Genomic DNA, 24,822 nt, shown 5'->3' with positions numbered 1-24,822 from the left:
AAATTAACTGCTCCTAAAGGCAGCCATGAGATCATCATTGTCCTCTTGGCATGTTTTAGAAATGGCTGGAGAGAAACTGAGGGCAACAGAACAGCAACCTGGAGAAGAAAAGCACTGTGTACATTTTGTCAGACTTCAGCAGGCCTGAAGGCTCTCAAGGTGTTTCAGCACACGAGTGGGCCTTACCCTGGATCTCCACGTCTGTGTTTGAGCCAGACACAGCTGCTGGGTATGCATAGCAGCAGCTCCCAGAGCAGCTCCAGGAGAGGTGCTGACCACAGATGCTGAAAATTCAGCCACATCTGAAGAGGAGCAGTTCTATAGCAAGTTCTTGACATCCCTCTGCTTTCAGTTTCTGCTCTTCCCCTTCAAAACCTCAAGATAATTCCACTTTCAGAAGCACTCAGCTCATGAAAGTTTGAAAGTGCTTTGACGGGCATGTTTCACCTTCTTTTTGCCTCCTCTGCAGGAGTAAGCAGGGATTTCTCCAGTAAAGGGCAACTGACTGTATGAGAATCTACTTCTGTCCGTCTGCAGATTTCCTCTCCACCTTGCTCAGGTGCTGTATTCTTTGGCAGAGGGCCTTAATACTCTTCCCCTTTTCTGCCTGTAGATTTGTCTTTCAGGCTACAGCAACTGCCTACCCTGACAGCAGCAGCAACTGAGTGAAGAATGAATGAAGAAAAGGTGCAGTGCAGATCTGCAATTCAGTATGGTTAGAAGCAAATGGGACATTGTGCACCTGGGGTGTTTAGATGTCTGCTGTTTCAGCTGATGCACCACTGCTTTCAAAGGCAGCAAGAGGGACCACACTTCCCTTCAGATCAGACAACCCTTCCTACATGAGTAACATACCATTCTAACTTGAATTCTTTGTTTTCAGAAAAGAAACTACTGGAAAGCATTTTTGGTTTTGTTGCCGTTTTTCTTTCTTGTTTTTTTTTTACATGTCATTCAATTTCTCATGAAATCAAGACTGTTATCTGGATGACACAGAACTATACACTGCTGAGTTATTACAACAATGACTTAACACCATCTAAAAAAAATAGCTGTACAACAACTTTCCAGACATCAAGTTTCTTATATCAGAGATGACAGACATTGATTGTGCAAATACCAAACCTCATTCATTGTCAAGGGAAAAAAAGTTTCAAGTTAATCAGCTGCAGATTACATTCTCCTGGTTTTCTTCAGTCATTGTTCTCATAATGACAATATTCATTAACATTGTTTTTATTCTCAACAAAATTCTAAAGCTACCAGAAAACCAAAACAATCAGGAAAGGGGAGGGGTGAAAACTACAGTAGTCATTAACATACACTTTTGTGCACTAGAAAATAACATCTCTAGCTTCTATTTTTACCTTAACAGGAAAGTGGGAGACAAAAAAGTTTACTAGAGTACATCCTAAAACCTAAGTAAATCATACCCAACCATCCACCGTAAATTTTTATCATTTTAATGAGAATTCACGTGAGTTTCTGTAATCAATGAATACAGCAGAAAATACCTCTAGGGGTTTTTTTTACAGCAGATAACCCAGTAGTGCTATAAAACTCATTGCACAGAGTTTACCATAACAATTAACAAAGTCTTAATCAGCAGTTCAACTCCGCCCAGCTACTGAATGCACCCATCTACTTTAAGATAGAGATTCTTAGAAGAAAAATAGTAGAAATTAAATATGAAAACTACACATTTCTTACAGGACTTGTGTTTTATTTTGCGTACATGTAGAATACCTATTATGGAGAAATACCAAACTATGGAGAATCAGTATTTTTAAGTAGATGGTGCAGAGAGAAGGTTTAGTCCTTTATAAACTCATCAAATAAATGCACTAGGGTTTGCACGAGGATCCTTTTGGTTCCTGTATCTGTAAGTCAGCCAAACTCCCAGAATCTGAAAATAAAAACCAAAGATATTATTAAGCAGAGAGTTTCCATCTCATCATCTAGTTTTACAAAATTTATTTTAAACATAAAATTATGACAAAGAATTTTCAGTGTAGGATACAAGTTTAGGATATTTTTCTGTTGCTAAAATTGTACAACCACACTCCATCTTTCTTAATTAGAAAAAAGAATGCATCCTCTCTCTCTAAGAAAAATCATACCCTAGCAACAGAGAGAAAAACAACACAAAACCCACAAAACTATGAACAACAAAATCCAAATTCATATTCACAATGCAATAAAAAATTTCCCATTGTTTTTATAACAAAAGTTAAATTATTCTTCCCCCCTTCCCAAATCATAAATACTCATAAAGCTGCTTTTAATATAATGATAAAAAAACCCTCTGAACTGTTTAATTTTACCATTACCACTTAACTATACAGCTATTCTTGTGCATTTTCAAATCTTGTCATTCCCCCCAGCACCTCCACATTTTAGCTGAGATGGCTGAGATCAGTGTGATACTGTTTAAGTTGCTGTATCTCTCTTCTTGTTGTCTTATTTACAAACCTTCTCAAAAGTGCACTAAGCAGCAGGAAGAGCATTTGCACATGCTCTTCTCTGGGATTAGAAAAGGCCTACTCTGAGGATTTTTATGCTCCAATCAATAAAGCAAGTTATGCATCATCATGGTACTAAAGCAAAGAGTCAATTTAACCTACTGTTTAAAATACAGTTCACACTTGTGCAACTCTATCTTTGCACTACAGGCAGCACCAAAAAAAAAATCCTCAAAGACCTTATGTGTGCTAGAGTGGGGAATAGATGGGAAGAAAAGGGAACAAGGTAAAGCAACAGCACTCTTTTAATACTGCTGGAGGATGGTACACTTGAACAGCTAAGTTTCTGAAAAGCTTGAACTTTACAGCAACACATTTTAATGCTGATGTTTATGGTCTAAATAACAAAGCTGCAAGAAAAGCCTTTCTTCTGACAGACACAGGTCTGTCATCAAGGCCATCAAGCTTTGAAAAATTTGGTCTAATTAATTATCTGATTCCTGACACTGCACTGAGGTTTCCTGTAATAAACCGCCTAAAAATGTGTTTCACAAAGCAAAGCATAAAAAGTGGGGGAAAAGCACTCAATTTTCCAACCACTCACTCACCTCTGTGAAGCTGAAGAAGAGTCCTATCCCACCAACAAATCTCAGCACCATTCCAGCATATTCTTCCATTATTGGTGCACATGGTTTACAGTGGAGAGTTCTAAGACAATCCTGCAACAGATACAGAGAATTGCTTTCCATTTGCTGATGACACTTTGTTGTTTGAAAGCATCTAGTTTGTTCTAGAAGAGACTGCTACCCACAGACAAAACTACAGCAGTTTTAAAAGACTCCAAGAGCACAAGTGTATAAATAAATGACAGTGGAGTACAAACTTTGCAGGGTGCCCTGAAACTGTCTTTCCAGTAAGTTAAGAGCTTAGTGTCACTGTAACAACTACATTACACACCTGTTAAAATGCTGCTTGCTGTAACTATGGAAACATTTTTGAACAAACACAGCGTGAATAAGTTATGGTTTTTCCCACTTGAAGAACTTACAGCGGCGCAGGTTTCATTGGGATAAAAAACTCTGAATCCACAACAATTCAGATTTCTCTCGATATCTGTTCTTGCACTGTTGGTGTTACTCCATCCCACCTCTAGAAGTTCACTCTAGAAGCCATAAGCAAATACATGTTACATTAATTTTTTAACTGTTTTACATTGCAAGCCCACATACAAAATCTAGTTGATAATGTCCTAACTAAAGCCTTCAGATCTTGATGCTTAACAGGAGAATGTAAATATATTAAAAACAACTGGAGTGTCCAAAGAGGCTGTGTAGCTAAAGAAAGAACAGCACCTAAGAGCAGCACATTCATGGGTATAATTCCTTTCCTTCCTTTGTTTTTGCTAAACTCAACAAGATCACTAGTAAAGGGAAATGTGACTCATCTAGCTGGGACTGGCCAGGCTACACACAAAAAGCACCCTCACATGCAGAAACCTATTGTTTAGTCACTGTGCCCTTACCCACCTCTTATGCACTAAGAACTGGTCTCCATACCACATGGAAGACTCTTTTACTTTCACAAGTAACTCCCTAATGTAGTTATGACTTTTCCAGTTACACACGAACAATTCAACCATGATTACTGTATATTTCAGATAAGATTTCATCAGTTTATCTGAAATTGCTGAACACAAGATATAATCAAGACATCATGCTGCTACACCTGTGACAATAAACCTAGAAAGGAAGCCTAAAAACAAATTAATTTTTTTTAAAAAAGTAATTTTAGGACCCAAATGTATTCTTTTCTAGCTACCAGAGCCAAACACTGACCAAGGTCAACTCTTTAATAAATAGGACAATGCTGATTTTCTTAAAATATGCTCTCCCTATTTTATGGAGGACTACATACAAATATATGTGCCTGTGTACATATATATTTATAGTGTTATGCTATGGATTAACTGAGAAGGCAGGAAACTTTTCTTACCTGCTGTTCCTCATTTAGTGCCAAACAAGCACAGGAGACAGAAAACTGGACAATAAAGACTAGCAGAAGAATAATCATGTACTGGAAACAATAGTTAAGGATAAACTCGCAAATGAATTTTGCTTTTATATCATATGCACCTAATGGTATTCCTTACTTCACCAGGTAACAGTAAGTCCTCTAAAACAAAAGAACTGTGGAAGCAAATTCTGACTCCATGTGGAAAAGACGACCTAAATAATGTTCCCAAAACCCAATCATCATGTATTATCTCTTTTGGCTACTATACATTGGTGGTATTTCCTTGTAAGGTGTTTCTTGCCTAGCAAGAAAACATGAGCAGAGAGGTTAATAAAAGGAGCTTGAGAGCAAGATCTCCAGCCATCTGCTCCAGCTTTAGGGACTCATGTAATTTCATTATACTTCACTTAAATAAAGCAGTAGAGAAGATATTTTTGGGGGTATTGCATATTCAGGTTGCTTTTTTTTCAATGACAAAGTCCTGTAATTAATTACCAAAAAAAACTTTGGTGTAGATTAAAAATAAAAAAAGGTAAGAGTTGCTCTTGGAACACAGCCTCACACACTTCTGGACTACTGCATCTGAAGATGGCATAAAACAACAAGAATAAACTTTGATACAAAAGATCATGTTTTGAAAGTCGGGGAGTACTTTCAAAATGTGGCTGTTGTGTTCAGAGGCAGATACTTCACACAGTTGAGCTGTTTGTAAAGTGGAGGTCAGTTCTTATTCACAGACCACAAAAGTTAAATATTAATAGTTCACCTACTTTAGCCCCATGTAGGGCTGAGCACACAGCAAGAGGCACCTGTGACACAGTGAGCTACCATAAAAAGCTCTCAAAGAATTAAAAGAGCCTTATTTATAAAAGGAGATGGGAATACTTCTAACTTCAGAGCACAAACAATGGAAAGGGAAAAAAAAAAACTAGAAGTTAAACGGGAAGGAAGCCTAATTTAGACTGCACTTGACCAAAGCAAGATCGCGAATTTCTGTTCTGTTCCTGAAGCCCCTCCCCCGGCAGTCTCAGCTGACACAGGACGTTGTTTACACAGCTCCAACCACGCTGCCATCAAACACTGCAGGGCATCAGAAGGATACAAAGAATAGCAATACTTGATGATGTTTCACTGCACCGATCAATCCAACTAAGGCAATAAAGAAGAGGAAGACTCCTACTGCGATTACCACTCCAACGACTCTGAAACTAGAGATGAGGCCAAAGCCAATTCCCCATGCTGCAATTCCAATCAGCAGCAGGCTCACCAGCTGGAGGGGAGAGAAAACACAAAGTTAGACTGCATATTAAAACAGGCTCCCACACACAGGTAATTTTTTTGCATTTAAGTTGTTTTTAAAAAGGTACAATTTTTCTTGCTAGTGGAAAGAGAGGAAACACAACCCTAAACAAACCAATCCTCCACATAATTGTATAAGTAATTTCAGTTCCAATGTTTTAAGGCATACATATTCTTACACACTGTCAATGTGGAACTGTTACAACTCAAATCACCTGTAAGTCAAGCCATGTTGTACCATCAGTGACTGTCTAGAGACACTAAACTGTAGATCATAACATAAATGACAAATAAGCTAAAAATCATCAGCTTTAATTCAGAATGGAGTAAGAACCAAAATTTCAGATCTTTTGTGAAACTGTGGCAGTATATTTAAAGAAAATAGAATATACAGCTATACAACTCTGAATGTGAAAAAAGGGCACTTTGCCAAAATTTACTCTAATCAGCTGTATTAATTCATTAAAGAAGTTTCTACGTACTTGATAATGTAACACAATAGTTAACATGATCACAAAAAACACATTTTAGATCTGAATTGAAAGGACTTTATACAGTACTAAAACAATAAAGGTATCCTGTCTCCTTGGCATATTTTTTCAAGAAAATAGCTCTACTAATAAGTGAATCCTATTTTAATACCCAAAACACTTATGCTGTTTCCTTCCTTTTAAACATGGTATTCAGGGAAGGCAGGCAGGAATCTGTCCCAGTTACTTCACAGAGATTTATTGTTTATATGGGCAGGAAGCTCCAGCCTTTCCTGTTTCCACACCAAAAAAACACAACCCCTAGAAAAAAGAAATTCCAACATGAAAAGCTGCAGAGAAATCTGTAATGAAGTCCAGCAGGAGGGAAGCAGCAGAAAAAGCCAATCCAGATGTGCAAGGCACAAGATGCCCAAGACTCTCTGGTTTGAAACAGACCTATGTGTAACATTACATTCTCTGTTAAATGACACCAATTCCACATGCAAGTGTTACCTTTCTGATCTCACCAAAAAATACTCAGCTTTATAGCTATTAAAAAAAAAAAATCCAAACCAACAATATAAAAGAGTAGGCACTTAGTCTAGTTCAACTACTTGGCTTTGCTCAACAACAGGTAGAGAGCAAGCACTTACACTTGCTCACCACTTCCATTCAAACAGGTCACATTCTCATGAAGCACATTTTACTGCGTACCCAGAGTCAGGAAGAATTAAAAAAAACAAAGGTAATTTCCAACTTATCACTTTAGTATACTTACCCTACATCTGGGAATTCTTGTTGGTATTAATGCCAAATACATCTGTATATTTTTTTCATTTAAGTACATTTTAGAGAACTACCTAAGTAATGCAGCTTTTGAAACATGGAAATCTAAGATAACATCAAGAAAGCTACTAAAACAACTAGAGATGCTCATCAAGATCTAAACACAGCAGGTGGAATTTTTTTTGTGTTCACACAGGAATATATCTCAAAAAACTTTTTACCAAAAGCCAGTAATCCATACAAGAAATTCAAGAGCCTGCAAGAACAAAGGCAGGGTATTTCTCATACCTACACTTCTCTCTTAACACATAAAGATAAAAAAACAATATAAAATTCAAAGGAATTGTTCAGTACCAGCAGAGTTTAGCATGATTTCACATTTGTCTTTGTTTCTTTTAAACAAAATACCTAAATTACTACATTTATTTAAAACCAAAATAACAGGCCAAGGTGTCATGAATCAAAATTACAGAGAGGACTGAAGAAAAAACTAAAATAAAACACCTTGGCTCTTACACAGACAAATTTTCTGAATCCATGCTGCACAAGGCTGTAAATTTCCTGATACCAGCATATTAAAAATTAGCCTGGCTAATCAAACAGTTTATTGCAAGACCTACCTTTTCTGATCTATGCCCACTCACTTTTTTCACTGTCTCATTCCACTGAAAGATTGATTTTTCCATGTAAGTACCAGAAGCAAGTAACTAAAGAAACCCCACAGCCCAATTTCCAGTCAAAAAGTGCTGTCTGACATCCCATGCTCTGCATCAGCTCCTAAATACTGAACTCACACTTCCACTACATAGGTCTTCAAAAAACAAATCTCACAAGCAATGACAAAGCTCATTTCACACAGAAGAGCAGATGAAACTTTGTTCCTAATAGTTTTCACTGATACTTTTCTGTCTGAGGGCAAATCTTCCACCAATCTGCCTCCAGGATAGCAAAATACATGTTTGCTCAGCTCTTTGTTCACTTCATAAGAGGTCCAAAAGCATTAGATGAAATTAGTTCATTCTTAAAATACTGAAATCAAAACAAGAGACAAAATCTGTGCCTCTAAGACCTCCTGGATAAACACAGTCTGTGAAGTGCAGGGTACCAGTTGCTTCTTGATGCCATTACTGATCTCATCTTGCATTAATCTGATGATGCATGCATAAAATTATCTGCATGACACCAGAGCTGTCCTGACACCCTGGCACAAAAAGCTTTTCTGGTAGAAACAGCCACATTTTGAATCTAGAAAAGGTCTGGTTTTTGATCAAGTGGGGGAAAAAATGTCTCTCTGGATTTTAAACCCATTATTGAGCTCAAGTTTTAGAACTATCAATCTCATTTTCACCTGTTACCTCCATAATACCAAGGCTCTATTTTCCTTGACAAAGTTAGGAATTGTCCAATTCCTTAAAACATCTGGAAATTCAGTGTGATCACAGATCCAGGCTACTGGGCTCTGGCTGACAAACTATAGGAAAATGCTGTATGCAGTCAGCAGATCCATGATGTGGATCAAAATCATTACTGGCCACTCCTTTCTTGCCACTTGAAATTGTGGAAAATTGACTGTTTCAAAACTGAAATGGAGACCACAGATCTACTAATCACTCCAGAAACTGATTTAATATTAAGTTTCTGTCTCCTCCACATGTTTACTGAAAGATGAAATTATGGTTGTTCCCTCATATTCAGGTTTGGCACAGACCATCTGAATGAGAGGAATAACTTTCTCTATGTAGTTTTATAGTGCCATAATGTTAACAACTAAAGTAAAAGCACATTACTACAAAAAGAGAAAATAGCTGTTTTGAAAAGACTTTTTTAAAGTCTGTAAAACAATGCAAGGCTCACAGTGCTACATACTGTTTAGCCACTAGAAATAACTACTCAACAGTGCTTATTCCAGTGTTTTGAGATGAAAGGATTTAAATGCAATATATCTAAAACTGAAGCTGCTATGGCTTTATAGTACGATGTACTTGAAACAAAATTAGTGACCCTAACCACTTCAAATGAGGAACATGTACATTCTAAACCAACAAGCTTTCCTACATGCAAAAAGGCCAAGTATTTCTGTTCAATGAAGGAGGAAGGACTCTCTATGGAGCTCCTGAATGTCACATTTTATTTAACTGAGACCACATTTCACAGCAGCAGAAGCCTCCCAAAGTAAACAGTACCATCCTTGGAAGGCTAAATTATCTGTGAAACGTCATTTTACCTATATGAATTTACTTACACAAAGCTAGCTTTGGTTAGTAACACTTAAAATATCTGCTTGATGTATTTACCAGAAATATCTGAAATCACAGACCAGTTTTTAGTGATTAGGGTTAATCCAATTGCCCACAGAAAGGCTGGAGAAATGACTTGTTAGGACTGAACAGCCACAGGCCAGAGTGCTGAACCTGAAGAGCAGCAATTGGTGGCTCAGCATGCTGCTGGCAGCAGGTAAGCACCACCACAAAGGCTGGAGCCAGTACCACACAGTATCTTCATCAACAACCTGAATATAACACAAAATTATTTCTCAAAGAACATGTGGATGATACTAAACAAGGAGGAGTTGGTTGACTCTCAAAAAAGATATTTAACTCAGATATACCTTGATAAACTTGAGGAATAAGCCAACCTCAGGAACCTTACAAAGTAAAAAATTGTGCTCCTGGGTGCTCCAGTGTTGCCTGGGATCAGACCAGTTGAACAACAGCCTTAATGAGACAGATCTGGAGATCAGATTGTTTGTCAGGCTGAACACAAGCCAGGAGTCAGCTCTCACTGCAAACAGGGAAACCAAGAAGAGTGCAATCAAAGGAAACACAATGCTGGCGAGACTGAAGCTCAAATACTGTGTTCTATTTCAAGTCCCCCAGGCAGAAAAGGAATTTGAGAACCTGGCAGGAGTCAGTAAAATGGCATGGAGCGTTGCTAATGAGAGGTGTCAGAAGAGGGGATGGAGCTGGGTTTCTTTAGTGTGACAGAGGCTGCCTGGGCTAATCACATACTAACTAAAGCTGAAGGCACCTTACATAAACATGGAAGCAAACTCTTCTGGTATCGTAAGTAACAGCTTGGGAGGTTCACTAGACATGAGAAAACACACCTACAAGGTGGTTTGGGGATGATTTCAGGGGTGTTCAAGACTCCACAGGCTAAGCCACAGACATTATACTGTTACTCATAATCCTGATCAGGGGCTTGGACTGATGAGCCCCAAAAATGCCTTCCAACCAACACTGCCACACACCACAGCCAGCACTTTGACCATGCCACTCTCTCCAAACCAAAAATCAAAGTTTTAACAGATAGATAAGAGGTGGATTCAGCACTGACCAAGGACTATCTTCTCTACCAGTTCAAACCCTAGCTACCTTACTTAAAGGCACACACACAAATACAGGCTTAGCATAATTTCAAAATTACTAGTTTATATACTGAATTAAGTAAATGCCTTACCAGAACAAACCTTTAGTTAGCACAAATTCTAGGTGAAGATCAGTGGTTTTCCCTATGAGATTAGAGTATTTCTACTTTGGAGTAAAACAAATAGAAAAAAAATTCAAGCATATTGTCAGTAGACAAAACATTAGTCCAATGTCAGTATCTGTATAGGGAAAACTAGGGAGGATTGGAGTTCAAGATCAGTGGAAGAGATCAGACTCCAGTTTAGATCTGATCTCTTCCCTTTTTTTAAGTCTGATAATTTCCCTTTATTTAATACACATACATACACACATTTGAACTTCAGAGCTGTTCTAAATATAAGAGTTTCCCTAACAAACCTCGAAATTTTCTCTCTTCTTTAAATCCAAGTTCTCCCATGCACACAGCTGCTCATTTCCCTCCTTCCTGTACTGGAAAAAACATATTTCTTTCCACAAGTGCCCCTCCTGTACTTACTGCAATTTTATAGTCTGGATTACAAAAAAGAAACAAAGATACTGACAAACTATTTCTCTATACAATGCCATGAGAAACAATTCAAATGCTAAAACCACTTCCTCCTTCCTACAACAGCAAGCCATCAGCAAATCTGCTGTCTTGACTAACTGGCAACTTTTTGGTATTTCAACTAGCTTGGACTGCTGGCTAGGAAGGAAGTCATATGCTGAAGCTGGTATTCCCCCTGCTTCCTTACCACCTCAGTGCTAACACGAGATGGTAAAAACCACATTTCAGAATTTAAATTTTATGAACTACTGGCTCACCATTCCTAGGTAAAGAGATTATATATCATTTATTCTCATATCAGCAAGGGAAATATTTACAGAATAGCTGTCACAGTGAATATGGAACAGGAACTAAAACCAGAGAGATTACACAAATGATGAAATACATCCTCCCTACCCTCCTTCCCCATATACAAGTTTATATTCTACTACTTTAAAGGGTGCTTTAAAATTTAAATGTCAAACATATATATACTTGAGCTAGAGGTTTACTTTACTCTCCCCTTCCAACCATTTCTGCACAGCCACAGAGAATCTAGAACACAATTCTGATTCCTGGCACTTAATTTAAAAACACCACGTTAAAACAACAGGCAGTGCATAGTGGTATAAACAAAACCTTTAGCAAGTTAAAATGAAGCTAAATTGGCTTCTATCACAGCTGTAAGCTACTCAACCTGTAAGCAACTTTATTTCTTTACACTACTACTTCAGCTTTTCTGAGAGCAAAGGAAAGCTCTGGGTATTTCCAAAGGACTTCTAACAGAAAGCAAAATCCTCCACCTTTATGAGACTTACTTAAATGAAGAGTGATCAGCAGTCTGATTACTGAACAGCCTTGAGACACGGAGTATGGAACAAGCAATTTATGTGAAAGGCAGCATTCCTGGCTCCTATCACAAAAGCCTGTTCTTTAAGTTTCAGGCCTTGTAAAGAGTTATTCACTTTATTGGTCATGTAACAAACTATTTACACACTAAAATGTCAGTTAGATTTAACCCCTGCTTAATACCCTCTGGTCTTTGGAAATGAAAGCTTTCTGCTGTGCAGCAGGAACAATTATGTTCTAAAATGTTTACTTTTACTCGCGTGTTTGTTCATTGTTTTTTAAGAGGTTACAAAATGTTTTTGTAAAGCCTGGTCAGCCCACAGATCCTTCTTCCACACAAATAATATCTTCTTCAACTCAAAACCCCACAACTAATGATATAAGCTACAAGGCTTCTGCAGGACACTCAAAGGGGTTCTCAGTAATTGTGCTGGTTTTAAAGAGCCCTCCTGCACCACCAGGATGGCTGAAAAGACCAGCAGTATCAGAACACACCATGTTCCATATACCCTCCTCCTCTGTGCCCTGTCATTCTCCTCTTTCCCTAAGGACAGGCTGCCTTCTTAGCTCCTCATGCCACTGCACACTCTGCAAAGGACATTGGAAAACCAAAACTCTGTCCTGGCTATGGACCAAGCGCACGTCTAGATTCTGACCCACCACCACAGACCTCTGTCACTTTGGCTATAAACTGACACACAGCATAGCCCAGGGCCTTTCCAAGCCCTGGAAAAATATCTTTAAATATCTGTACTTTTGCTGTATTCTTATGTGTTCTCAAGTGTGAGCACAGAAACCTGCCCAAAATGCCAATGAAAACAAAAAGGCCACAAGACTGACATGACCAACATCAGCTTCCTTGACCAATACCTGGGAGCTTCTGCAGCACTTTTATTTACATGTCAAGACTAGACAGCCCAGCTTACACTGCCATCTTCAAAATGCTCTTGTGAACAACAGAAATGGCCCCAAGGCAACCTGTCCCATTTGCTGAGCATCCAGGCGTGACAGCGAGGGAGACCAGCACAGAACAGGCTGGTGCTGGGGCAAACTCTGGATGCTGCACACCTGAATGCTGACCAGAGCCTGTCACACAGGGCAAGCAGTGGGTATTTTATCCTATTTATCTTACAGCTGAAAACAAGCTTAGGACAAACCAAAATGGAGCTGCACTCAGAGACTGTGGGTTCACTAATCAATGTGAAAGAAATCGCCACCTGAGGCAAGAACTGTGCTTCTCTGACTCCTGTCTGCTTGTACCTGGCTCTGTGCAGCCACTAGGCCAGTCAGGAAATATCAGAGAACACAAAGACACGTTCCCTTTCCTGAGGAAAATCCAGATGTTCACCCTGCCTCAGACACTAAGTTTCCCTATGCAGCAAAAAGATGAAGCAGACAGATTTGCATGGAAGATGATCCTGATTTCTCTGCATCAGGAACTCTGAAAGCAAGACAAACATTATTATAAAATACCTTAGTAATTAAAAACCCTCTTAAAATCTTCAAGGCCATGTTGGATGAGGCTTTGAACAACCTGGTCTGGTGGTAGGTGTCCCTGTCCATGGCAGATGGGTTGGACTATCAAGATTTTGAAGGTCCCTTCCAACCCAAATCATTCTATGATACCAAACACACACTGTCCAAATCTGAGAATTTCTATACTTTTCTTTGCTATTTCCATAATACAGGGAAACCAAGTTTGATAAAGAGGGCAGAAAGCCCAAATGCAACTTCAATAATTAAAGCACCCAGAGAACAAGAGACAGTGATAGGAAAAACAAAACAAACAAGCCCAAAAACTCTTTCAAACACAATGCTTTGAAAATGGATGCAAAAGCCACTTAATAGGCAATTAAAAAAGAGGTTCAGAGAATGACATAATATAAAAAGTGAATTATTTTGATATGGTACTTTCTAGTATTACAAGTAAATGTGGATGCTTTTATTGAATAAGCTTTGAAATTGAATTGAATAAGCTACTAAAAATACACACTTCTAATGGAAAAGGTACTGCATGGTTTAATTGAAATCAAATGGCTGTTCTAAGTGTAAGAAAACATAAAGCCTGCTCATCAAAATGTGAGATCCTTACATACTGCCAACAAACATTTCATGTTTCCTGCTGCAGCAATAATTAGGTAGCTCTTTGGGTGACAAAATCAGCACACACCACCCAAATGAACTGTAAGTACTGCTTTTTTATTTGAATATTTAATCTTGTGGCTCACCTACCACTTCAGCCTTTCACCACTAGTTAGGAACTTCCCTTTCCTCTCTGAAAATCAGATACGAACAAAGATACTGACTCTCTGCACTTCAACACAAACATTGAAGACTTCCTCGGAAGCTTAAGTTTTAAGCTACAAACATATCCCTGAATTTGGATTAATTCTGTGAACAGGCACTTTAAAGTTTGTATAGACCTGCCATTTGATGGGAAATGTAAATATGACTGACTGAATAAAAACTAAATAGGCCAGATACCAAAAATTAGTATTTTAAAGCTTCTTGTATTCAGTTCTTCCATGTAAGGCTTTATTCTGACAATATACATCATCATGTACTCAGAGTCGATAAATAGTCTCAATTATTTTTTCCTACACTTCCTCTACCCATAAGGAACCATACTGAAGTCAGCAAGACTCAGCATGGATGCCAGAATTACTCACATAAAATAGACTGAAAAATAGAATCAGGGCCTAAGGACCCTAACTTAGTCAGGAGAAGAACTAAAAGTCATCAGCAAAGTAACATCTGAAAGGAGATCAAGTGAGCAGTTTGGTTGGTGGAATTCTGGTTTCTTGCCTTAAACCAGTAACTGATTTATTACTGCCAGGACATATCTTTTTCTTGGCGTACTACTGCAAAAAATAAAAAAGACAGTACTAAAAAAAATTTAAAAATAAGTTAAGCTCCAATATAATATTTTATCTACAGTGTTTTAATGAAAGGCAGAATGTAAACTGAAACTTCCAATATACAGTTTTCAAAGTTAATTCACGTCATACAGACACATCAGTGCTGGCTACAAAAACATCCAAGAAGTGTCACCTATCCCTTCTTACCACCACTACTCCCTTCTCACCATTTATTAGTGAATCAACACTATTTCAAAGAGACAATCATTATGTTATTGCTGTGTTTGTCTTCTGTATTGTTTTTCCAGCTGGGAAAAAATAAGTCCATCATTGAAAGGGTTGCTACTTCAACCCTTTATTTTAGGTTTCTGTCTAACCAAGGAACAGAGAAGTCCACACACTTCATAACTGTACCAGACCAAGTAAGCACTTTAAGTGTAATTTGCCCAGCTAGGAATTTAAAAGCATTAAGTCTTGTAACTTGTTTTATTAATGAACAATACTAGCAATAACAATTGGACATTCTTGTAACTATTATTTAAAGAAGTCATTCCTTCCCTTCAGCAAAAACAGATGTTTTGTATAGGTCAAAAGACAGAAGACAAAGTGACACCCACAAAGTAAAGTCTACTCAAGCATTCATCACAGCAGAGATTAAAGTGGTAAATACACTGTACAGGTGCCACAGACAGAACTACAGAAGTCCAAAAGTTCAACCCACCTTGCTATGGCCAGATATGCCCAAAAGACCTACCAGGCTCATTACACCTGATTAATATATGGCTATATGACTGTAGAATTAATGATGCAGTCAGCAGAAAAAAAACACCTGCTGTCCACATGACATTACAGTATTACTTGTGCATCCCTCTGAGAATGATCCAGATTTCTCTCACTCTTCTGTCACTCAAGGAATAATAGCAGTAATAACAAAAGAAGTGTTGCATTAACTGAAAAGCAAAATTGGGATGGGATAATGCACCCATAACCCACCTTCTGGCACAGGAAAATCTCAGGAAAAGTTGACCATAATGATCTTCTGGGGACCCTTTCAACCTCAGCTATTTTATGATTCTAACTTAGTTCCACTGTGACACTCTACATCCATTAAACTTACCTTCAACTACAGACAGCAAACATCTATCTCCTCCCCTCTGTTCTGACTAAGTGTAGCCCAACAACAGGAGGCATCACAGGGATCCAAGCTAAATTTCACAGTGGGTAGGCTGGGCTGCCTAAGCATGCTCCAGACTTTTTCAGGGACATATTTCACTCCACAAGCTCCTCCAAGGATGGAGGCCAAGTAATTATGCAGCCTCTCGTACATAAAGGTTTCTCTTCTGCTCTTTTCTGAGGAAAGGGGGGTTGGGTCACCTTGCACACCCAAGAACATCAACCAGCTCTGGATTCAGCACATTCCTTTGCGCTCCATCAGGTCCAGTTACTGCCAGGTACTGTTTGTTCTGATGAACAGCATTGACCTGCTTGTTCTCTAGTCTTGTTCTCAGCCCAGATCAGGCATTGCTTTTGGAAAAGCCCAGATACACTGTCCAAAAGCACTGGGTGACCCCAATTTCAGTCTGCTCAAAGTCACTCCCAAGCAGAGTAGTTAAACTTGAAACATTAGAGGACATTCTACCTCTCCAGATGTTCTGTGAGAGGAAGCCATTACCCTTACTCCCGTTTCGTGTTATTTCTGAGCCCTTTAAAAATAGATATCGAGGGAAAAAAATCCTGTAGCTACACCACAATTGGAGATTTTTTCTTCCCTGTTGAAAACAGGCCCTCCAACACTCTGGAACAGAATCAGGCACCTGCCTGCAGCTCCCCAGCAAAGTCATTTATTTCACTTTAAAATCCTACTTTTCCCCCTCCTCACCGCAGGCAGCCCGACTTGGCGACTCCCTGGTTTATCCCAGGAACACCGGGGGTGCCGGGGCCTCGTCACTGACCCAACCGCACTCCTTCGGGCGCTGATGCTTGGCTGAGGAACAACAGAACAAACCCTTCCCCGCTTCACGCCTGGATTGGTGCAGCGCCCTTTGCAGCCGGACAAAAAGGGCAGCACCGGCGGGCCGGGCCCCGGGGCCGCTCCCCGCAGGAGACGATCCAGCCGCCGCCGCCGCCCCGGGCGGGCAGCGCTCCCGGGCCTCGCTGGATTTTGATCCCGAGCAGCCACGTCCGCGCGGTGACAAAGCCCGGCCTAACCGCTGCTGTCACCTCCTCACCCCTCCCTCCCCATCCTCCCGAGCCGGAAGCCGCGACCGCCCAGCGGCCGCAGCACGGACCCCCCCAGCCACATCCCGCCGGCAGAAGCGCAGCGAGCCCCGCCACGCCAACTCCCCTCCCTATCCCAGCCCAGCTGAGCTGGCGGCGGGAGCAGCGGGACGAGGCAGAGCCCGCAGCGGCCGGCGGGCCCCGAGCGCAGCGCGGCGGGCACGCACCGTGTAGAGCAGGTTGAGGGCGCACAGGCAGTTCTTGGAGCAGGCGAAGCCCCCGCACGCCATCGCTCCGCCGCCACCGCCGCCCCGCGCGGCCGCCGCTCCGCCAGGAGGCCGCGGCCCCGCCCCCGGCCGCGCGCGGGTGCGGCCGCAGCAGGTGAGCGGCGCCAGCTGATTGGCCGCCGCGGGGCGCAAAGGTAAATGTATGCAAATGAGGGCTGTGACGTCGGCGCCGTCACCCGCTATCCGGCGGCTCGCGCCGCGCGGGCGGGGCCCGTTGCTCCGTCCCTGGGCCCCGTTCCCGTGACGACACCAGCCCCGGTCCCCTGTTCTCGTAGCCCCTGATGTGACTACACGAGTCCCGCTCCCCTATCCCTGTTCCCCCTTGTTGTGACGACACCAGCCCCGGTCCCGGTTGCTCTGACGACAGCAGCCCCGTTCCCCGTTTCCCGCTGCTGTGACGGCAGGAGCCCGGGCCTGGCCCCCGCCCGCAGGAGCCATCGCGGCCCCGTCCTGCTCCCCTCACGAGCGGCGGTGCCTCGCCGGTGCCGGCGCGCCCCTATAGTCCATGGCCTGTGTGATCCCAAGGAAAACATGCTGGGATTTACCTGTACAGACCGTGAAAGTGCTCGGAGTGCTGGTAGTTCTGCCAGTGCTTCATAGAATCATCAAGGCTGGAAAGGGCCATCAAGTCCAACCGTCAGCCCAGCACTGCTGCTGTCATCTTATTTCTATTTTTAACATATTTTATTTATCTATTTATTCATTTTTACTAAGTCATCTTTCTACTGCACCTCCTTACATACTTGTATATTTCCTTAGTTTGAGGGTTAAATATTTTCAATTACAATCATTCTACTTTACGAAACCTTCCACCTGTGCTGATAATTTCCTGCTATTCAGTTGCTAGTTTTTGTTAAATGTTCGTACTTGGCTTCAATGGTGTCCTGGTTCAATCCAACCATCCAAAATCCTGTCTTCACAGTCCTCGTGGGCTGCAGCCTGTTGAGTGATGCTTTATAATAAATACAACCGATCTGATATCTGCCAGTTCTTCCATGTGGACATGTGTTACAGGATTAGTGTCCAAGGTAGCTTCTTGTCTTTTTTGCTGGGCTTCACAAAGAGACAAGGACATGCTTGTTCCTCCCTCGGGATGTCCATAAGGGTACATGGCACAGCAGTTTTACTTTATCAGGTTTTGGTGCCACAGAACCTTGTGATGGTCAGTTCCTAGTAGGCAAAGGAAGCTGCATCTACTTTCTGATGAATTCACGACAATTCTTAGTAGGAACTTGTCATCAAAACAGTTCAGGGAGGAAATTCCAAAAGTGGGGGGATTTTTTCTGTAATTTGGCTGCCCTTCATCTGCTAAGGAAGCTTCAGCAGGCAAATAATCCTTGCCAGCAGTGAGACATTGAACAGCAGCACACTTTGTCTTTCCTAGTCTATTGCTCAGATCTTTTATTTTTAGTTTTAAACATCTTTTTTTACATGCTCTTTGGTATTTTGCTAGACTTCTCCAATTAAATACGATACACATTTTTTTGTCTTATGCAGTAACAAAGACTTAATGCTTTTCTATTCATATAGATCTACCTTTCAGCTGCTAGATGGACATCAAATTCAAATTCTGCAATATTTGTGATGACAAAATTAAATCTGAATGCTCAACAGCTTCTGGAGCTTTATTTTTCTTTAGTTCTAAACTTGACATCCCTGCTGCTGAAGCTTTGTGAAGTGACAGGAAGCGTTAAAAATCTGTGGAGGTTTTTTTTCTCTGATAATTAAACTGACTTAATGTTGTGGCTAATTTGGCCTATTGGGAATGCAGATTTACTGACTGGAGCTACTGGATTACTGGGCCATGCTTCTGATCCTTTGGGCCCAACTCTGGCAGAGCATAAATCCAGTATAAGAATCACTTGTTTCAGTGTAACTTTACTAGCAGCTTTACCAACCAGTAAAGACTGGTTTCAGAAATTGTCCACGTGATAGAAAAGTGTATTTTGGATGTATGCCCTTTCCTGAACACAAGCAGCCATCAGCATATCAAATATTTTTGTTGGATTTTGTTGCAAATGCTAACATCTAAAGTTACTGTGCCATTGTTGCTTTGGTTATAGTGCTGAATTATTCAATACCATCATCCACTGCCCTTCATTTTAGAAGATCTCTTTCACTATTAATTATTAAAAGCTGTACCTCCACTTTCTTAATTAATGCAGGTGTTTCTTATTAAAGGACCCAGCTCCTGCAGCATCTCATGGGTGGGAGGAACCTTTTGCATGTTCCCTGCTTTGTGTTCAGGTAGGCATCTGACCATGTGTGATGCAATGTGTTCATACCACCTCTGGCCATAAACTCTGGGGCACAGTTCAGCTGATGTAAGTGCTCAAAGGCTCCAATTAAGAGATAAAATAATTCTCTTAAATAGATCTATGACAAATGTAGCAGGGGTCCTTCCTCCATCCCCCTTCCAATTCTGTTCACAAGCTATAGTACAAACTTGGACTAATATGGTTTGGATTTAAAATAACACTCCTGGTGATACAGCAGCTGGCTGTGCTGATATCTGTAATTTCTGATGGTGGTCAGCAGTGTGTCTGTGCTCCCATTTCACATCAGGCTTCAGCACTCAGCTTGTATTCTGGCTAGAACTAAATTGGCTCAATTCTTTTAAATGGCTAATTATGACTTGCTAGCTGTGAAAATACTCTCCTGCAGTTGGAGGGAAATCTGTCATTTTTGTAGGGAAATATAGATAGCAATACTTTGATTTTTTTAAAACTGCTAAAGTACCTGGTCCAAGTGAGGATTCTACGTATTTGTCTTCTCTGCCCTTGTCTTTGCAAGGGATAAATCCTGCACTCCCATCTGTTACACAAATCTTGAGCTGTCTGACACAACCAAGAGCAGAATTTGCCTTTTCCTTTTCTTTCCTCACTTTTTTGTCTTTCTGGTGCTTATTCTCCGCTTCCTTGCACAGCCTTTGTTCTCCTGCCCTTCTATGGTGTGTTTCAATGGCAGTGCTGGCAGCAGGAGGAGCTACAAACAGTGTGGATTAGTTTTTCTTTCATGGGAAACTGCAGTGGGGGGAGACTACACTGGGCACTTGTAATGCTGCTGACGTGCACTTACAAGACAGTACAAAAAGTAAATGCTTCTGCAAAGGGAGAGGGGAGTGGAAACAACAGAATTACTGAGCCTCAGTGCTGGTACACTTCTTACTAGTCCAAAAAGCTTAAACTGAAGCTGTTTGGGTGGTTTACTCTTCATTTCCCAGTAAACTCACATCAGCTGGATTGTTTTCTGGAGGATTGCTGCATGAAACCTTTTACTGTAACACACTAACAGAAAACTCAGCTTATACCCAAATCTGTTCTGTGTCTGTAGGCTGCAGATCATGTGGTACTGCTGGTTTCTCTTACCTATTATGTGCCTGAAATCTAAAGGCCTGTGCCACTTCTGAGGCACAAATTTGAGAAGGGAAGGCTCAAGTATATACAAAGTACTCCTAAAGTGTATGCTATTGTCTTAAAATCAAGGCAGTGTGACCTTTTTGGTTACTCTCTACTATTATGGAGTGTCTTAAATGTGAGTGAAGCATTGTTTGCAGAAATTGATTTTTATCACTTTATTTTTCCCAGGTTTTCAATAAGTTGTTGACAGCATTTTAGGTATTTCATTTCACTCTTTGTCTTGTAAAGTCATTTTTCTTCCCTTCATTTGTATAAAGTCTCTCATGCACATCAAAATCAGGGAGGGGGAAAATAGGGTTTAAGAAAGCCAGGTGTTTCCAGGAGTATATTTATTGTGTACAGTTGACATATTTAGATGTTAGTCTTGAGGTGAATAGTGTACACGCACAACAAGACAGGGTTTCAGCTGGCTTTACTTGGAATAAATAAAGTGCTTTTCCTGCCTTGGCAATTGACCATTAAAGCATGTTCCTGTGCCAGTTAAGTATGCCTGAAGTTTGGTCATGACCATAGAATCTGTCAAAAATGGCTGTGAAGTAAAATGCTGCTTATCATCACCCATTTTTCTCAGTGGATGTAGAATTTCCAGTGTCCAGTCATTTCTTGTGTCACTGGGCAGGAAAATCTGAGTCATCTCAGTCACCTAAACTGCCTCAGTTATTGAGTCATGTCAGTTAGTCACCTTAGCTGTAACCTATGACTGAACATATGGAATCAATTAAATATACATTTAAAACGTTATCTGCTGTAACAATCAAGTTTATTTTTTTCTCAAATTCAGCGCAAATGTCCTGTGGACATACCCCAGTTATTTCCTGAGGTGTTAGTAATGAATTGGCTGTGCTGTGGTGTTTGCCTTGCAGTCATGAAATTCTCCCTGCTTCCTGGAACAAAACCAGTTCCCAGCAGTGCTACTGCACTTGTGCCATTCCATCACCTTAAAGAAGCCCTTTCTGGCACCAGGCAGTGAGGAGCAGCGTGAGCAGGTGTAGCTTTTGCAGGGATCTTTGCTGTCCTACAGGTTGACACACGAGGTGTTGTGGTGCTGTGTCTTGTCAATGATCATTACGAGCCAGACACGGTGGAGAGGCAAGCCTGGCATAAAGAATAAATTTGCCTGTGTTCTTTGGAATCTTCTCTGCAGAAAAAAAAAAAATGTACAAAACTGTTTGGCATTTTTATTTATTTCTTTAGTGAAGTGGAGCATTGTAGATTGAGAAAGGGAAATTAGGACAGGAAAATAGGCCATTTAAGTAGTGTGGCTAGAGAAACCTACAACTAGGTCAGAAATTAGCTCCTCCAAATGCACAAAGACATTGCTCCTGTTCAGTTTAATAAATCTAACAAGTGGTTACAAAGGAAGTAATGGTTTGTTCATCTTTGTTTTTGGAGAGACAATGAGCTTATTCTTTGACAAACTTTCTGACCAAAATCCAAATGGCATAAATCTCTTGGATCGAGCCTAAAAGTTAAATTGCTATTAGGAAACTACCTAGAAGGGAGACTTACTCAAGCAGAAGCAACTACAGGCAAGTGCAAAACTGTTGTCCTGGATGGAGTGGCTGTATGCCCACCTTTGCTTTTTGAGCCATTCTTTACCATTCCCACCAGATGCACCACGCAATGGTGGAAAATAACAGTGGAGTGTAACAATGGCATGTCCCCTTGTTTACTCAGTTGTTGCTTGTGTCTTTTGAATTGTCTCATGGGTAGTGCTTGCCAAGGAAGACAGGCTTGGTGAAGTTTGTCCCTCTAAAGATTGTGGACAGGTGAGGGTGAAAAAAAGCAAAGCTACAAAACAAAGAACTAAAATAGCCCCAGGACACAGACTTTAAAGGGGAAGTGTATTTCAGAGGCAACCCTGCTAAAAATAGCAAAAGAGGGAAATACTTATAAGTTCAGAAACTATGCCTTGGGATTGCTAAAGATCTTAACTGTAAGAATTGTCTTTCATCACATTTAAGATCCATTCTGAATTAAGCTGATAGAGGATTAGGATGGTTTGTTACATCCAATGTATTAAAGAAACAATCAGAAGCTGAAAATAGCAGTATAATGGTATTTTGAATAGTAGTATATAAAATACTTGACTGAAAACCAGTCCTTCTATTCAGGACCAGGATTCAGAAATGTTCTGAAATGGGGCTGCTTTTAGTTAAGCCTGGAAGAGAGAAAAGCAGAATTCTAGATCCTGAAAGTGAAGTGGTCTAGGGCTTCCTTCAGACAAATCCAAACTTACTTGGCCTGTAACATATAAGGCACTTGTGTGTCTCTCTGGAGAGGTGGATAACTAGCAGGAAAGTGGCCTCTGGGAGACTCTGTATATCATACTTTATTTCCATGGGAAGGGGATCATGGCAATGTGCTGGTACCTGACCCACTGCCATGTCTCTTCTTCAGGTCTGAAATAAACCCAGCAAACTTAAACAGCAAATATAAGTTAACAACTCTGTGATTAACAGGACATTTTAATGCTTGTGGACTAACACTGGGGTGTAAGCTGTGGGAGAGTAAATAGCTTTCAGATTAATTGCAGGTGTTATTGGGTTTATGCTATGTCTGCTGTGGGTTCTCATTACTATTGCATCCTGAGGAGTTCCCGTTTATCACATTCAGGTGGAAACTATAACCTCATCAAGGGAAAATGGATACCATCTGCTGAATGCCCTTCCAGGTGATTCCCTGGGAGAAATTCCTAGAAGCAGAGATCCTAACTCTTTATAAGTACATAGCAGAACAGAAGAGGATGGTTTGACCAGGACCTTGTATGGTGGAAGTGCAAGGGTGGGGAGAAAAACTGGGCATCACAAAGGAAATTTGAGCGCCAAGGTTCTGATGTAATTTGGTTTGCTAAGTGCCCATCACTAGTTGTGTGTGTTGGCTGTGTCACTGTTCCTCCTGTGCATGTGAGCTGTGTGGTAAGAGCTGTGTTGTGCCTGTCACAGAACCATGGAGAACACAGGTTGGAGGGGATTCCTGGGGACCATCTAATCCAACATTCAGCTTGAAAGCCAAAGCACTTTTCCCAGAGAGGCATTCAGTCAAATTTTGAATGGTCCTAAGGATGAAGAGCAACTCCAACTTGTTCCAGTGGTTAAGTACGCTCACTGTGAAAACCTTTCCATTATCAGAATTAACCTTGTTGCAACTTGTGCCCACTGTCTTGCTCTTCTGCTGTATCAAATGAGAAGCTTGGCTCTGTCTTCATTTTAAGTCCTTTCTGGAGTTAGAAGAGTCTTTCACTTTATGGAGTGAAAGACTGCAGTAAAATCTACCCCCAGCCTTCTTCTTTGTAGGCTAAATAAACACAGTTCCATTGTCATTCCTACATCATTTGTCCAGGAGCCAGAACAGTGATTTTTTTTCCCTGTAATATCACAACTGGTACTTTCCTTTAATATCCTGCTAAAGAACAGAAGAGAAATAGAGACATTTCATCCAAATCAGCAATCCCCCAGTGAAACAAATTCACAGGGCAAAGAGAAACACCGAAACTTGGTATCCTGTCTATCTATTATATCTTTCTGTGGTTTCTGTAGAGCACAGTCAGTGTTCTCACCCTGCTCTATTAGCATGGCTTAACTGTGGTAAAGGTGAGCTGCTGTGCTCCTTTGGTGAGGTAAGAACTTTACAGAAATAGATTATTTGGTTATGAGCAAAACCTTGAAATCATGAACAGTAAATGGCTCAAAATTCAGAAGTTAAATTTAAAGAACCCAATTTCTTGCCTAATATCAAATCTCAAACCAGTGTCATAAGTAATTTAGACACCTGGCATACATTTTGAAGCAGTTGGTTCAGTGATAATGCTATATGCCTCTAGCAAGTCATCTTTCTTTAAAATATCTCATTAGAATAGCCTGGCTTCTTTTCTTGCAAACAGAAGACCTATAGCTGTGAACTGCCAGTAATGTGAGTTCAGCCCTTCTGAGTGTGCGTGAGGAACGTGTAGAAAAAGCCACGGCCCTTTAGTTAGGAATCCACCTGCTGCTGCTGCCAGCTCTGCTGCATCACCACCATCATCTGTGTGCAAGCTGGGGACAAGCTGGGAAGCAATTTCCTCGTCTGGTCTTTTCCCTTGATGGCACTAAAAGCATACCAGGTCCTCACATAAAAATTTAAAGCAACAAGATAGCTCGGGAGTATGTTCATCTATAAGAACAGCTCTTTATTTTCCAGTAGTCTTCTTGTAAGCAGATGACACTAACAGCAGAATGGGTATCTAGTAA

General features: G+C 40.7%; 1 protein-coding gene across 1 annotated transcript; it reads right to left on the bottom strand.

Moving 5' to 3' along the window:
- Positions 1-904: 904 nt before the first annotated feature.
- Positions 905-17,269, bottom strand: TSPAN13 (tetraspanin 13). Its single transcript, XM_064704421.1, has 6 exons — positions 17,115-17,269; positions 5,578-5,745; positions 4,455-4,535; positions 3,511-3,624; positions 3,071-3,181; positions 905-1,906 (listed from the first exon to the last, which is right to left on the bottom strand). The coding sequence occupies exons 1-6, from the start codon at positions 17,175-17,177 to the stop codon at positions 1,832-1,834; spliced, it is 612 nt and encodes a 203-aa protein (XP_064560491.1). The 5' UTR covers positions 17,178-17,269; the 3' UTR covers positions 905-1,831.
- Between the last annotated feature and the right edge of the window lie 7,553 nt (positions 17,270-24,822).

Source organism: Zonotrichia leucophrys, chromosome 2 (genome assembly GCF_028769735.1).
Source record: "Zonotrichia leucophrys gambelii isolate GWCS_2022_RI chromosome 2, RI_Zleu_2.0, whole genome shotgun sequence".
Classification (NCBI taxonomy): Eukaryota; Metazoa; Chordata; class Aves; order Passeriformes; family Passerellidae; genus Zonotrichia; species Zonotrichia leucophrys.
Note: the sequence above shows the minus strand (reverse complement) of the source record. Positions and strands in the feature narration are given on the sequence as shown.

Bases quoted from the DNA above. Each gene is read 5' to 3' on its own strand.
- TSPAN13 (XM_064704421.1), bottom strand. From the start codon at position 17,177: ATGGCGTGCGGGGGCTTCGCCTGCTCCAAGAACTGCCTGTGCGCCCTC. The intron at 3,182-3,510 runs GTAAGTTCTTCA...TATCTGTTGCAG, and splicing joins CCAATGAAACCTGCGCCGCT to GATTGTCTTAGAACTCTCCA. The intron at 1,907-3,070 runs GTGAGTGAGTGG...TTTTATTTTCAG, and splicing joins TCTTCTTCAGCTTCACAGAG to ATTCTGGGAGTTTGGCTGAC.